Below are 13,083 nucleotides of genomic sequence, written 5' to 3' on the forward strand. Positions count from 1 at the left end.
ATAGAGTTTAGTTTGAAAGAGCTGGGATTGCCTTGTGAATGAGCTAGATTCAACGTCTATACGACACAAACTTATGTAGACATATACATACTATTTACTACCTTATACCTGCGCCATAAAATTACTTGACAACATATACTCTTCACATCCCGCCCACATTCCTAGAGCAAGCAACCCTAAGCTAGACACCATGCGCCGCAACAATCGCACCCCCAGAAGGCTCCTGCACAAACGCCAGCAACCCCCAGCCATTCCTCCTAGCCTCAGCCAGATCCGGCAATGGAAGTGTCAGATTCCCTCCTTCCCAAACCCCAATCTTCTGCACACTCTTAACCACATTCCTGTGCGGGAGCTTCTTTCTCTTATTCACTCCCTTGGTGATCTTGACAGTCTGCAAAGCAGGATCGTACGCCGCGAGAAGGATATCATGCGGCACACTCTCCGCCCTATCCGAGTCAATCCTCACATCCGTATCATTCGCATCAAGGAAGATATTCCATCCTCTCTCCTTTCTTATCTCCCTCGCCCTCTCCACAATCTCAAGCGTATCGTTAACCGTCACCCCGGTAGAGTCAGCGACCCCATCGACGATAATCTGCGGCGTGAAGATTGTCTTCCGGTCCCACCGGGCCACATACGCCCGCTGTCTCGAGTCCCAGGCCTTCTGCGCGAGGGTATCCTGCCACTCCGTGCGGTCGAAATAGGTCACGTTAAACGTGAGAAGAGCTAGATTCGGAGCCAAGGAGGAAACAGCCTTGTGAATCTCAGGGACATTCTTCGGGCAGGACTGGCAGCCCTGGGACTGGTAGAGTTCCAGCACGGTGAGAGGCTGGATGTCGAGGAAGCAGGCGTTTGTGTGCACGTGGTTGTCGAGTTCTTCGAGGGGGAGCTCGGAGCAGGCGAGCGGGGGTTTGGTCTTGCGGCGAAAGATTTTCTTGAAGAGGGACATTGCGGTGGCAGAGTGTGGTTTGATTTATCTGAATGGTACGATGAGATAATTTGAATAGAAGAACAACTTTTCTCTGGAAGGAGACTACATCTCTTTATTATACGTTGGACTTTCTTCTCTCCACGTCACATAGATGCGGCTGATGCTGGACGAGAGATAAACAGAAGCTGGGCGTCGGAGAAATACGAGACACCCTGAATGAGGCTGAAAGTTGATATAGATCCGTAATCAGTTCTTTCCTGAACAGTCATTTTGATTTTCGTGTTTTTGACCATTTGTGGATAAACGTCGCGCGCAGAGGGCGAAGCCACCTCCAGCTGAGTGGTGATTGCTTCACAAGCTAGAAGAGACATCCACATTGGTGCAGATCTTCTACCATAAGACTTGGCTCTATAGGCACTGAGATCAAGCCTCGGGGGTGTTTCCATGATAGTGCAAATGGGATTACTCTATCGTCGCGGCTGCTCTCTCGTATTACCAGGATCAGCATCCTCAATCTCCCCTTTTTGGACGAATACGCGGGCCTTGCTGAGCCAAAAGCACAAATATGGATTGATGCATTTCCGCTATTGCCCTACATCAGCAGTGACTACCAAATAGTTTGCTGAGGTCAGGGGCGGAGTTAGGGCTTGGACAAGAAGTGAGAGACGGCGATCGCACCCGCGACGCTTGGAGGTGGAGACCCTACGGCGGGCTGATATTAGGTTCTCATGTTTTCCACCATTTGGTTTCTGGGTCTGCACGTTCCAGTTGCTGTTCGACATCCAATCGACTGTCGCTGAACCCAGAGTAAGGGGGACGCTGCCTTGAAGTTTGGTTTGCTTTAGAATCCAGGAAAACGCAGTTCTTTCACAACAAGATCCGATATGGTGTAATGGTTAACATTGGTGCCTCTCATAAGTGGTCGCACCGGCTCAGGGTTCGATTCCCTGTATCGGAATTCTCTTTTTATCAATCAAGCTAGTGAACCACTTTCATTTTATTATTTTCCCCTCAGCAGACCTTTTGATGTTCAAGTACGTGTCATGAGGAGGCCTGGTAGGATCTCATCCAGCAGCCTTGCTGTGGTGTGACGGCTGCGCCTCGCAGCTCACCGAATCTGATCAAGACTCCCGGGGAGATTAATTCGAGGGCTTTCTTGTCAAATAGAATCCATTCGTCTAGTTGATTACCGCCGCAATAAGATATTTGACAATCGATGCGCGTCTCTCCATAGATTCCATCTGCAGGGTGTTTCCAGCACTGTCCGGAATATTCAGGTCCTCTGGCCGCTTCTCATGTCGTGCAATTACTGCTTCCAGTTTCTGCGCTGCACACGCATGGCCAGGCGAGTTTCGCTATCTTGATCACGCAGCTTCTTGTAATTGGTGGGGCGGACAGAAGATGCAAACATGCCATCGGCTGAGAGGTACACATCAATACTTTGGTGGCTAGGTGCATGCATCAGGCTGAGGTCTGCATAACAAGCGAGCGATTCCCAAAAGCCAGACTTTCCTCCGTGATGATGATGAAATCCCGCTTTAGTATTATTCTAGATCGCTGAGGTCAATAATCAACTCGCTCTAACTCGAAGACGCCTCTCACCTTGGTGACCACCTGAGCCATCAACAACAGCGCGAACTCAAACAAGCCGCCTCCTGAAGCTCACAGCAGACATGTCCACCGGTGCCGCTCATGAGCCCTCAAGACCCTCTTCGCCATGCCACTACCAGCCTCCAAAAAAGACAAAGGCTCTAACACCCCCGTTCTCACCCAGTGCAAGCATATACTCCACCAAGCAACACATCCACCCAGCGGGCTTAAACTTCCCGCACAAGCTCATAAAGCCCCACGCCGACCTCGCATCGTACCTAACCCACGACCTGGCAACCCCTAGAATCAACCAAATCCATCACCTCCTCTGGCTTGCAGGTCTCCCGAGGCCAGCCCGGCCACTTCATAGACAAAGGCTGCTGAGTCGGAAGATCGTGTTAACCGAGTCGGCCAACGAGCATCTAGTTTGGAGCCCAGGCCAGATCCTGCTGAAGCCTGTGCCGGAGTATCTCCTCGACTATGCGTTCTGGCAGAAGGAGATTTGTCCCAGGGGGGAGGTGCATAGCTCGGCATGTGGCCTCCTCCTGTCCTACGCGTGGTTGATTAGCAGCAAGATCGATTTCCAGATCGCGCAGGACGAGCGTATCCTTGCGGGGGATGTCACTTGGGCTGCTTGGACGGCGCTTGTCAGGGAGTTTCTGGACTGGTTCGAGAAGGGCGAGCTGGGACCCGATGGACACAGTCACGATTATGTACACGAGAGCAACAACAGCATCAACCGGCGCTACCACTTCGGCGAACTCCGTCTCAGCCGCCTCAACTCCCTTTACCGGCTCACGCCCTCGACGTTCTCCCCCCGCAACCTGGTTTTCGGGTTCATGTCCTCGTCAACCTGGTACCGGGCGTTCTTTGAGCGGAATTTCTCCTGGTTTCTCACCATGCTGGTGTACATGTCTGTGCTGCTATCGGCGATGCAGGTGGGATTAGCGACAGAGGTACTGCACGAGAACGGGGTGTTTCAGAGATTCTGCAGGGGGTTTGCGCTTGCTTCGATTCTCTTTACGGTTGTGCTTGTAGGGGTCATTGTGCTGCTTTGGGGGGTGTTGTTTTGTTATCATTTTGGGTTGACGGTTTTGTATCATCGGAGAGTTAGGAGGGGGAGGGGGGCAAGGGTTTAGGTTGGGCTAATTTTCTGGTAGGATATATTGCTGTTGTTTAATTTCTTTGTATGTTTAGGCTTGGGTTTATGTAGCAGTAACTTTCTCTATCACATAGTGTGAGTCTGGAGAAAAGCTATAGAGGATACACCTTTGAATTCGCACTTAATATTACGTATCCAGAGCCTCGTGAGATTTGAAGAGAATGAGAATAACCAGGGAAACGGAGAGGCGAAAAAGCAATATGATACCTAGCCAATTATCTAACCCTGCTGCAGGACTTGCATGAAGCCAGAAAATCAGCCTTGCCGGGCGCCTCGGGTAGGCGCCTCGACAATCAGCTTGCTCAGGAGGTGAAACCTGTTCTGCTATCATTCTTCTCGCTTCTAATTTCTGATGCGTAGCTCGCCTCCAGCTGACAGCCGTGGACCATCATGTCAGGATACTCAACCCCCAAAAGACCACTCGATCCAGAGGAAGTAACTTCCCAGGGCGATGATGAGGACTTTTGGAAGCGCGTCAGGCTGGAAGACTTCTCAGCTCCCAGCTCTGGCTTCACGTCTCGCTCTCGAAGCCCCTATGAAGAACACAGTGTGCAGCAAGATACCGCGTGGACGGCAGGGGCTTTGCTCAGTGGAGATGCTGGAGACCATTCGCAACCCAACCGTAAGTCTCGGGCAGTCAAAGAGAAGAGAAGACAGATCCTGAATGTTGTGTGAGAGTTACCCGCACTGCCAGAAATCTGGCTTGAAACTCCATCTCAGGGCTCGTTCAAGCTTCCGCTTTTGCCGCATGGGCCCAACGAGCCGCAGCTATTGGAGGACTATCTAGCCGAGGAGGTCGAAGAGGATATATGTTTTGGAATGGTGTGTGGCTCGCTCTCCGAAGGCTGCTCAACAATGAGTGACAGACTTACATAGTTAAAAAATATACCCATCCGAGTTGACCCCGTGCAGACCTCCGAGCCGATTTCAATTGACGAGATTCCGGGACTGAATAATGAGATCTTTGCTTACCTGTCTCTCCACATAGATCAGGATCGGTGCGAGATACTAGCGGGCGACAAACCTATAGCGACCATGAATACCCGAACTCACAACGCGCTAAAGGCACTCTCGGGAGCTGGGAGCCTGACATGGAAGGCCCTCATACCCAAAGTAGAGCTTCAGAGGAGATTGGCAAAAGCAGGGGATACACTCTCGATCTCCATTCTTATACTTGGACCCGCCTCTGTCGGGGAGCAGCTTGCCAGGGATCTCGGACGGTATCAGTTGTTCCTGCAGCAGCCGCATGCAAAGCCGGTGGGCATACTCTATGAGAATCCGCAGTGTTTCCGTTTTGCAGAAGGCATTCTTACCACTGGGGCTGTTTTGCCCCCTCTTCTTCTTGAGAAGAGCAATCGCCGCAATGCGAATTCCTCGCCCGATTTTGTTCTAGGAGACATAGAGAACGACGAGGCAGCGCCCGAAGATCAACTGGGGCCGATTTATTTCGACGAAACGGATTTTAAAGGAAGCATCAAGACTGAACTCCAAAGGTGAGGGGCCTCTTAAGTCCTGCGGCCCATGGGGAAGCTTAGACTAACCACCGACCCCAGACACCAGCGAGAAGGGGTGGAGTTCGTCCTCCGCAAAGAATCAGTCCGACCTGTGAGTTCCAAAGATCTCTGGCGTTTAGAGAGCGAGGTTACTAGGAAGCCCATGTAAATTGAAAGCTCCCGGCCGTCCTCTCAGCTCTAACTCGGGAAACAGATACAAACACATCATTACCGGTGCGACAAGCACAAATCCTACAGATATTCTTGGGGGCCTCCTTGCCGACGATATGGGCTTGGGGAAGACTTTAACCATGATTGCTAGTATTGTGGCTAGCAGATTCCGCAGTCAATGGCCTTCAGCTGAAGCATTGAAGGACAGGAAGATAAACCCGTCTTTAGTCCCTGTAAACTCCACTTTGGTTATTGTCCCTTCGGCTCGTGAGTGTACCCCTAAAGAAGATGTGGACTGTTTTTTGCTGAATGAGTTACAGTATTGCTTGACGGTTGGCTCGAAGAGATCAAAAGGTACCTACCTGCCTCTGGAATATGGGCTGCGTATGCTAACGATGAAAAGACATGTCAATCCTGATGTTCTGAATTGCTACAAATATCATGGATCAGCCAGAAGCATATCTATAAATTCGGATCTTCCCTACGATATCGTCTTGTCAACCTACGCCACAGTTGAGTCGGATTCGCGCCAAGGTGGGGGAGTTCTTATCTGTTTCCATTGGCATAGGTTGATTCTCGATGAAGGTATAGATTGTCGTCCCCTTGATCACTATAGTACAATGTTGCAGGTATAGGAACTGAAAGCACGAATAGCTCATGTGGTCCGGAACGCATCGACGAAGCAATTTCAGGCTATAGCCAATCTTTCAGCGTCGATCCGTTGGTGCATCACAGGAACACCGATTCAGAACTCACTCATCGATATCGCCTCGCTGGTGCGACTGCTGCGCATTCCCCAATTAGAGAATGCAGCGACCTTTCGAAAGCATATCGAGGGGAGGAGCCATTCAGTCGGAAGGCCAACAAAGAAATTGGACTTTGCAAAGCTCAAGCTCCTACTTGAGTCTATCTATCTCCGGCGCAATATGGAACATATTTTTCCTGCACTCGGCGGCATCGCGAAAGAATATTGTCTAACTCTTTCCAAAGCAGAAACCATAGCTTATCGCGCTTTGAAAGCCCAGCGAATCAGTTACCAAAGGGCGATTAGCATGGAGCCTGCGAGAAAAAGTCGAAAAGAGCTCACTGGTATGTTGAGAGAGCGTATGTTTTGCAATACTGGCTTGATGTATATGGAGGGGCTCACTGAAGACGAAATCGTATCTTTGCTTGAGCAGGATGGAAAGGCAGTTTGCTCGGTATGTAACCACGCAACAATCGTACTAACACCAGTTGAGGCTGGAACGGTGAGAGAGCACGAGCTACCCTTGACTTGTTCCTTGAAGTGCGAAGGCTGTGCTCAAACGCATTCTGGGAACGAGAAAATTGACCATCGGGATCATGAAGAGCCACAATCTGATGTAGACGGGGATGTTCTCATGCAAGATGTGCAGTCTGAATGGAATCGTGGTTTCCAGGAGGCTACCAGTGGCCTGAATTACAGGCCTTACCCGACAAAACTGGTCGCTTTACTAGCAGACATAAAGGAACACTATAAGCAAGAAAAAAGGTGCGTGTGGTCCTTTCAAGGACTCGAATCATGCTGAATCTGGTTGACAGTATCGTATTTTCCTTCTGGAGGAGAAGCCTCGACCTTGTGGGCAAAATGCTTGAGGAAAACGGCGTGCGGTTCAGCCGAGTTGATGGCATAATGAAGCCATCGCAACGAAAGAATGCACTAATAGAGTTCCAAAACATTCCTTCCCTAAGGGTGCTGCTGATGACAATCGGAACTGGTGCGGTAGGGTAGGGACTCGGGGGACACCCTGCATTGTGTTCAAAGCTTACAATTGGTAAACAGCCTTAACAATCTTTCTGTCGCAAGCCGAGTCCACATTCTTGAGCCGCAATGGAATCCGTCCGTAGAAGATCAAGCAATTGGTCGCGTTTGGCGTCTGGGGCAGGTCAAGAAGGTCTGCGTAATTCGATATGTCATGAAAGAGACAGTCGAAGAGGTGGGTTATATGCCCCGTCAATAGGCCCCCGGTACCGTGGGATTCAGTAAACAGAAGGCTGATCAGGGACAGGAAGTCAAAGCTCGCAAGATGAGAAAGACTGAATACGCCGTCGAAAGTGGACTGCGACTGCCAGACCAAGACTGCTCCGTGGATGGAGAGAGCGATCCTATTTGACGGCCAAGCGTTCTGTGTTCACAGGACATGACCAAAGCAAATGCTGTTTCTTAGAATAGATAGGTAGAAGGCCTCCGAACATCAAAGAGACTTCCCAGCTGGAGATTCCCATAGCGCATGACCTAATGGCGACGTGTATTAAAAACCCTATCAACCCTGGTCTTGTGATGGTGTTGTTGCCCCAGACTGAGTCTTTATCGTAGACTCATCAAGCTTGCATAGTTTCAGAAACTGAGAGAAAGACGGCAGATTCTTTCCAATGTCAAAGAGTATAGCAGCATTCTCGCCGATCTGACCAGCGAAAATGTTGGTTTCTGTCGTCCTGTCGTCACCACTAGCTTGCGATTTCTCCTCCAACAATGGCCTAACACAGTTACGGCCCTTGATTGTCTGAAAGTGCTCTAGGTACCTATCCCTCCTGTTGAATGATGCTTTACACCCCCAGGCTTCTCCGTTCTCGAGGGATCCAGAGCATTCAAATTTGCTTTCACCGTGTACGCCTCGGTGGCGTTCAAGAGCATCTTTGCGGGTGAATTCCTTATTACACTCGTCACATTTATAGGTCACCCCATCGTGCCCTTGAAGATGCTTCTTTAGGTTATTGTTGGTGGTGTATGAGTTATCACACCTAGGGCACTTGTACTTTCGGTCGCGCTGAGTCGGCTTGAGACGCTTCTCTCTAGGTTGGGGCGGAAAGTCGAAAGTGTCCGTGTCATGAAACTCATCTCTACCATGGCTCACGAGAAGATGGGTCTTTAACTCCTTGTCTGTCGGATAGCCATGAAGCTCCATGGGGCAGCCTGAAACGGTGCACAGGAACGGGCGATCGTGCTTGTTGGTGTGTCTTTTTCGCTCACGGTGTGTCCTGAACCCCTCGTGATAATAGTAGCAGTTAAGTCTGCGGCATTTGAACCGTTTCGTGCCGTAGAATACTTGCAAGCCCTCAGAATCCTCACGGGGTAGATTTTCACATGCGGATCTGAGTTTGTTCGTTACCTGGCATAAGTCGAGAGGTTCAAAGTCTGGATTTGGAACCGTTCCCTCTGGTCCAGTCTGCTTCTTCGCCCATCCAACAGCTTGCGTGCATTTTTCGTCCTTATCCTTACTCGAAGGCTTGATGCGTTCTAGTGCAGTGCTTATGCGTTTGAGATCACGGGGCTTAGGCTTGGGCATGCGTACCCATCGCATATCGATGAATTTCTCCAAGAGCTCCCGTAGATCATTGAGTTTTTCATCTCCAAGATTAGAGTCCGAGACCGCGAGCATCAAATGAATTGCCCAGTACACAGATACATAGTCATAAAACGCATAGAAGCCTTTGAGAAGATCCAGTTTGATATCATCAAGTCCCCGCTTCAAGTCGAACTGCGGGAAGCTGAGATAAGAGAGACTCAGTTTGGCCAGCGAGTAATGCGCGTCTTGGGGCTGTAAATGAGGCTTTCCAGTCAAGCCGTCTTTCTTCGCTAAGAATCTGGACGTGGGTTTTAGTCTTCAAATCAAGCGCTCCGGGATTTTACCTCAACGACTTACTGCCTTGCAGTTCCATGAACGAGGCCAACAAAACCATTGTCCTGCATAACAACGAGGGACGCAAAGAGGTTCTTGGGACCATCAACCATTCGTCTATCGTAGTCGACACTCTTGTTCTCGAGGTCTATGCAGACCGCTCCTTGTATCTCCCGCCACCGCAGCGGCCTCTGGGAGTAGACAATCCAGCCCAATATACGCTTAATGTAACTCACCATATGATTACCTCTAGCCTCAAGCACACGTTTGTATATGCGTCCATAACTGCAAGAGGTCAGCCCTAGTGCCACATGATGACCGTGGAAGTACGCACACTTGATTCAGCTCCATAGGCAGATTTTCCTCGCGTAGTTGATCGCGAAGGGCTTGTACACTCGGTTGGTCCTGAAGATAATTTAAGAATAACTCGGCGAAGATGAACATCCCTGCATCCATCAGAAAGACCGCAATTGCATTCGCATCTCGAGCAAGTCAGTTATCATACCTCCCGCTCGTGCAGAGACAATTTTCCCCACACCGGCATTCTTTATGGCGCCAAACGTATCTTCTATCTCCTTCTGTCGAAAATTGATAAACTCTTCAATATCAGCGACGTTCTGTCTCTTGATTTCAATAGTTGGAACGTGACAAAGATCTCTAGCAAGGGCCCCGTCATCCTGGCTGATGAAGAGGCATCTGATGGAGCCTGGTTCCGTGTCGGCGCTGTCTACCAGTCCCCGAAACCATCTTGTTATCGATTTCCTGGAGTCACGATCGCATTCATCAAGACCATCGATGACGATATACACCTTTTCAAAACATCTCAGCGCCGTGTTTAGCATCTCCTCGGCGACACTTTCCGACGTCAGTGATGCACTGCCGTTCGTCATTCCGAGAAAGTACGGCAACAGGTGTGTGTTCCTGCCCAAGACCTGGGCTAGTATTGACCTGGCAACAGTTACGAAGGAGTTTCTCGTATCATCGCCGTGCTCGCAATAAAAAAAGCCCAGAACTGCGTCAGAACTGCCTTTTAATACACGCCGAATGTGATCCACAACAACTGAAGCGAGCACTGTCTTGCCTGATATTGGTGATAAGGATACGGAATGAGATCTATAGCACTGGGCAAGGTGGAACATACCTGCACCCGGGATCCCGCTGAGCCACAATAGTGAGGATTGATGATCACCACCGCCCACCCACTTTTTGTATTTAGCACTCTCGAGAAACCAGCGACCAGGATCTTTGCAGACAGATCTCGTTTTGCGAAGTTTGCCCTGTTCAGATTCACAATCATAAGGGGAGAGCCACTCCAGAACTGCGTCCTTGGATTCTTTGATATGCCTTTCCATCTCTCGGTCATTGGCGTGCATTGAGGTCATATAGTCATGGTGGATACTCTCAAACTTCGCGATCGAGACAGGGTTCTCGAGTAATCGTTTGTTTCGTGCGGTTTTTTCTCTGGTATTGTTGATTCGGCGAGCAGAGCCCGCCCACCAGAAGACAAATATTCGCTTCCATTCTACTGAGGGGTTAGTGTCTCTTGATAGTCGGCGCTGGAAACCCAGATCTACTCACGTCTCTGGTTCAGCTGTTCAATAATGTCTGCATGAAAGGCCAGGATATCCTGGAAGATCATGACTAAGACCTCTCTCAAGTGAGATTGTGAATCGAAAACCGTTTCGTACTCTAGGAGTTGAGGCATGGCGTCTCCAATCTCTTGGTATGTCGTCAAGATCTTGTTGAATATATCAGGAAGTTCAGATAAGACCTAGATAATCTGCATTGGTAGGTCGAAGAGCCTCTAGAGTGAGCTGCACTTACACGCAAAATATACCTCATCGATCCCTTGGGATTTGTAAGCGACCATGCTCATAGCGTGGTTCGAGCTTCAGTACTCACCCATACGTAATTCATCAAATCAGAGCCCCCTAAGACCATTCCGAGATGCTCGGCAACATCGCCAAGTTGCTGCATCGACAGGAGAAAGGGCTTAGTTCTCCCCATATACAGTTGGTTTTCCTTCTGCTCTTGAAAGGCCTGTAGCTCCCCAATGGCTTCTTGAATATCTACATAAGTCGTACCCCTGATGTCGGCCTCTTCGGAGTCAGAGAGTTTTGATTTGCGCGTAAAATCCCGGAGCACGGCTACAATTCAAGATTAACTGGATGTGTCAAGCGATTTGTGTCTTTGGCCATATACCTTTCAACTTGTCTCTCAGCGGTTCTTGACGGCCACTTGTACTCAAGGATCGTACATTACGGGTTTCCATTTGTGCGCCAGATACGCTGTGCTCGCCAGCGTTGAAACCAAATGGGCTCTCGGCCTCTGAGATGGGCTGCTGGACGTAACGGGTAGATGAGAGGATATGCGACAACTTGGAGATGACAATATCAAAATAGTGAGAGCCTCGTTCAAACTTCACCATGTCGGAATGAGTGGCGTTGATAGGAATGGTTACAGAATCGTTGTTGTGTACGAGCCTGCACGTCGCTGACTCTCGACTGACCAGAATCGCTTCAGAACCATGTCTACCTACTTCTCCGCTGGCGTTTACCTGTCATCCGTGAGCTGTTTCCAATCAGACAGGAAATTGCATAGAGCCTACAACGAGTGTAGGAGACTTCAAGGTCTCGTAGGCCCAGAAACAGGTCAATTTCGTGACCAATGGGTTCTCCAGAAACGAGCAATTCAGCCGATCAAGATACGGTGAGTCTTCGCCAATATCATCTATCAAGGCCGCATTGGCATAGTTCTTGACGAGTACCCGGAATGACGACTGGTTCATGCCGAGGTTTGGCACGCCAAAGAAAATCGCTCCACGAACGACCCCAAGGATACGTGTGTACAGGTCGACAGAGTCGGTAGCCAGCTGGATCAAGGCCTGTTTGACTAGCAGACCTCCCAGGCTATGGGCGAGGAATGCAATGGGTTTGGCAGCTGGAGAGTCCCAGCCATAAGTAGCAAGCGCCGTGACAAGCCCACGCGCAAGATCAGGGATTCTTTGAAAGGACTTACTCTCGGTCATTGCGCTATCGTAGCCATAGATAACAGTCCTGATGTTAAGAGCGGCTCTCGGGAGCTGATCACGAATCCACATGAAGTCTTTGACATTTCCTTTTGGCTGCCATGACCCCAAGGGGTGACTCGCCAAACCAGAAACAGCAATGCAGCTTCCACAATCAGCTACCGCTTGTAAGATCCAAGGAACGTGCATTCATACTCGTACTTGTGAGGGGGCTTCGCGTCGTTCATTGGGGTCATCCCTAGAAAGTGGGTATCAAAGATGAGATACGAACACATGTAAGCGTTGTCCTCAAGGGGAATGTGCCATTCTTGTTTGTCTTGATCGTGTAAGGTAATCTTCGAAGGAGGGACAGTGAACATAACCGTTGCCACTCGAGAAGGCGGATCCTCATACGGTTTGAGGCTTGTAGCGAGAGAGCACACAAGCACATGTTCGTGTGAAATGTCACCAAGCTTTTGGCTTACCAAGCTTGCAACATCACCTGTTGTTTCGACTGTGTTTGGCAGCTCTCGCAACCGGAAAACTGTCTTGGACCAATTGACCTCCTGCGCCATCATCATCAAACAGCGGTTGGCAAAGTGTCAGGATTCAGGTGTGCATCTACACGTGTACCCTCTCAGGAAAGACCCCGCGGGGGGTGTCGTGTCAGATCATGTGAGCTTCATGTTCCGTGAAGCTGCAATAGTCACGTGGTGGAACAGAAGAGGTTGTTGGGAATCCCCCTCGAGGGTGGTGCAGCCGCTAGTCCCTGATCAGATGCTCACATCACGTGAAGCTGTTTTGACCAGTAAAACTCTGGCACCCACTCTGAGAAAAGACCAATCGCCGGGCAAGTAGCAGAAGCCGGAGTCTCGATGAGGAGCCTCTTTCGACTTTTGAGACTCGCAACGTGATTAGTAATCACGTGACACTTGATTAAGGGAGCCTTTCTATCTCATTCATGCCTTATGGTCTTCACCACCTAGGTCTGCCTTCCTTTCCCTTCCAAAGGTTCCGATCCCATGTGGGCATTCGGCGTGGTACAGTATCACTTGGACGCCAACTGGGGGCGCTCGAAGATTTATCAGGTT

At 49.9% G+C, this 13,083-nt stretch overlaps 4 protein-coding genes and 1 non-coding gene across 5 annotated transcripts; 3 read left to right on the top strand and 2 right to left on the bottom strand.

The window, feature by feature from the left end:
* Positions 1–181: 181 nt before the first annotated feature.
* On the bottom strand, positions 182–949 carry BJY04DRAFT_220051 (DUF1223 domain-containing protein; the record flags this gene model as incomplete). The annotated part of the gene is made up of 1 exon (XM_073716760.1): positions 182–949. One exon carries the CDS (start codon positions 947–949, stop codon positions 182–184), a length of 768 nt encoding a protein of 255 aa, XP_073569269.1.
* An 860-nt stretch (positions 950–1,809) lies between these two features.
* BJY04DRAFT_t103 lies at positions 1,810–1,889 on the top strand. Its single transcript has one exon. It is a non-coding gene; the product is annotated as a tRNA-Glu (tRNA).
* A 425-nt stretch (positions 1,890–2,314) lies between these two features.
* Positions 2,315–3,660, top strand: BJY04DRAFT_229015 (uncharacterized protein; the record flags this gene model as incomplete). Its single annotated transcript, XM_073718965.1, has 1 exon — positions 2,315–3,660. The coding sequence occupies exon 1, from the start codon at positions 2,605–2,607 to the stop codon at positions 3,658–3,660; it is 1,056 nt and encodes a 351-aa protein (XP_073569270.1). The 5' UTR covers positions 2,315–2,604.
* Positions 3,661–4,652: 992 nt separating this feature from the next.
* BJY04DRAFT_193456 (uncharacterized protein) lies at positions 4,653–5,431 on the top strand. Its single transcript, XM_073711918.1, has 2 exons — positions 4,653–5,341; positions 5,391–5,431. The coding sequence occupies exon 1, from the start codon at positions 4,719–4,721 to the stop codon at positions 5,178–5,180; it is 462 nt and encodes a 153-aa protein (XP_073569271.1). The 5' UTR covers positions 4,653–4,718; the 3' UTR covers positions 5,181–5,341; positions 5,391–5,431.
* Positions 5,432–7,629: 2,198 nt separating this feature from the next.
* On the bottom strand, positions 7,630–12,567 carry BJY04DRAFT_220054 (uncharacterized protein; the record flags this gene model as incomplete). Its single annotated transcript, XM_073716761.1, has 11 exons — positions 7,630–8,950; positions 9,010–9,270; positions 9,320–9,431; positions 9,491–10,066; positions 10,127–10,507; positions 10,564–10,756; positions 10,810–10,833; positions 10,888–11,132; positions 11,188–11,542; positions 11,594–12,158; positions 12,209–12,567. 11 exons carry the CDS (start codon positions 12,565–12,567, stop codon positions 7,630–7,632), a joined length of 4,392 nt encoding a protein of 1,463 aa, XP_073569272.1.
* Positions 12,568–13,083: the final 516 nt, after the last annotated feature.

This window comes from Aspergillus karnatakaensis, assembly GCF_047715665.1.
Source record: "Aspergillus karnatakaensis strain CBS 102800 unplaced genomic scaffold BJY04scaffold_37, whole genome shotgun sequence".
Lineage (NCBI taxonomy): Eukaryota > Fungi > Ascomycota > Eurotiomycetes > Eurotiales > Aspergillaceae > Aspergillus > Aspergillus karnatakaensis.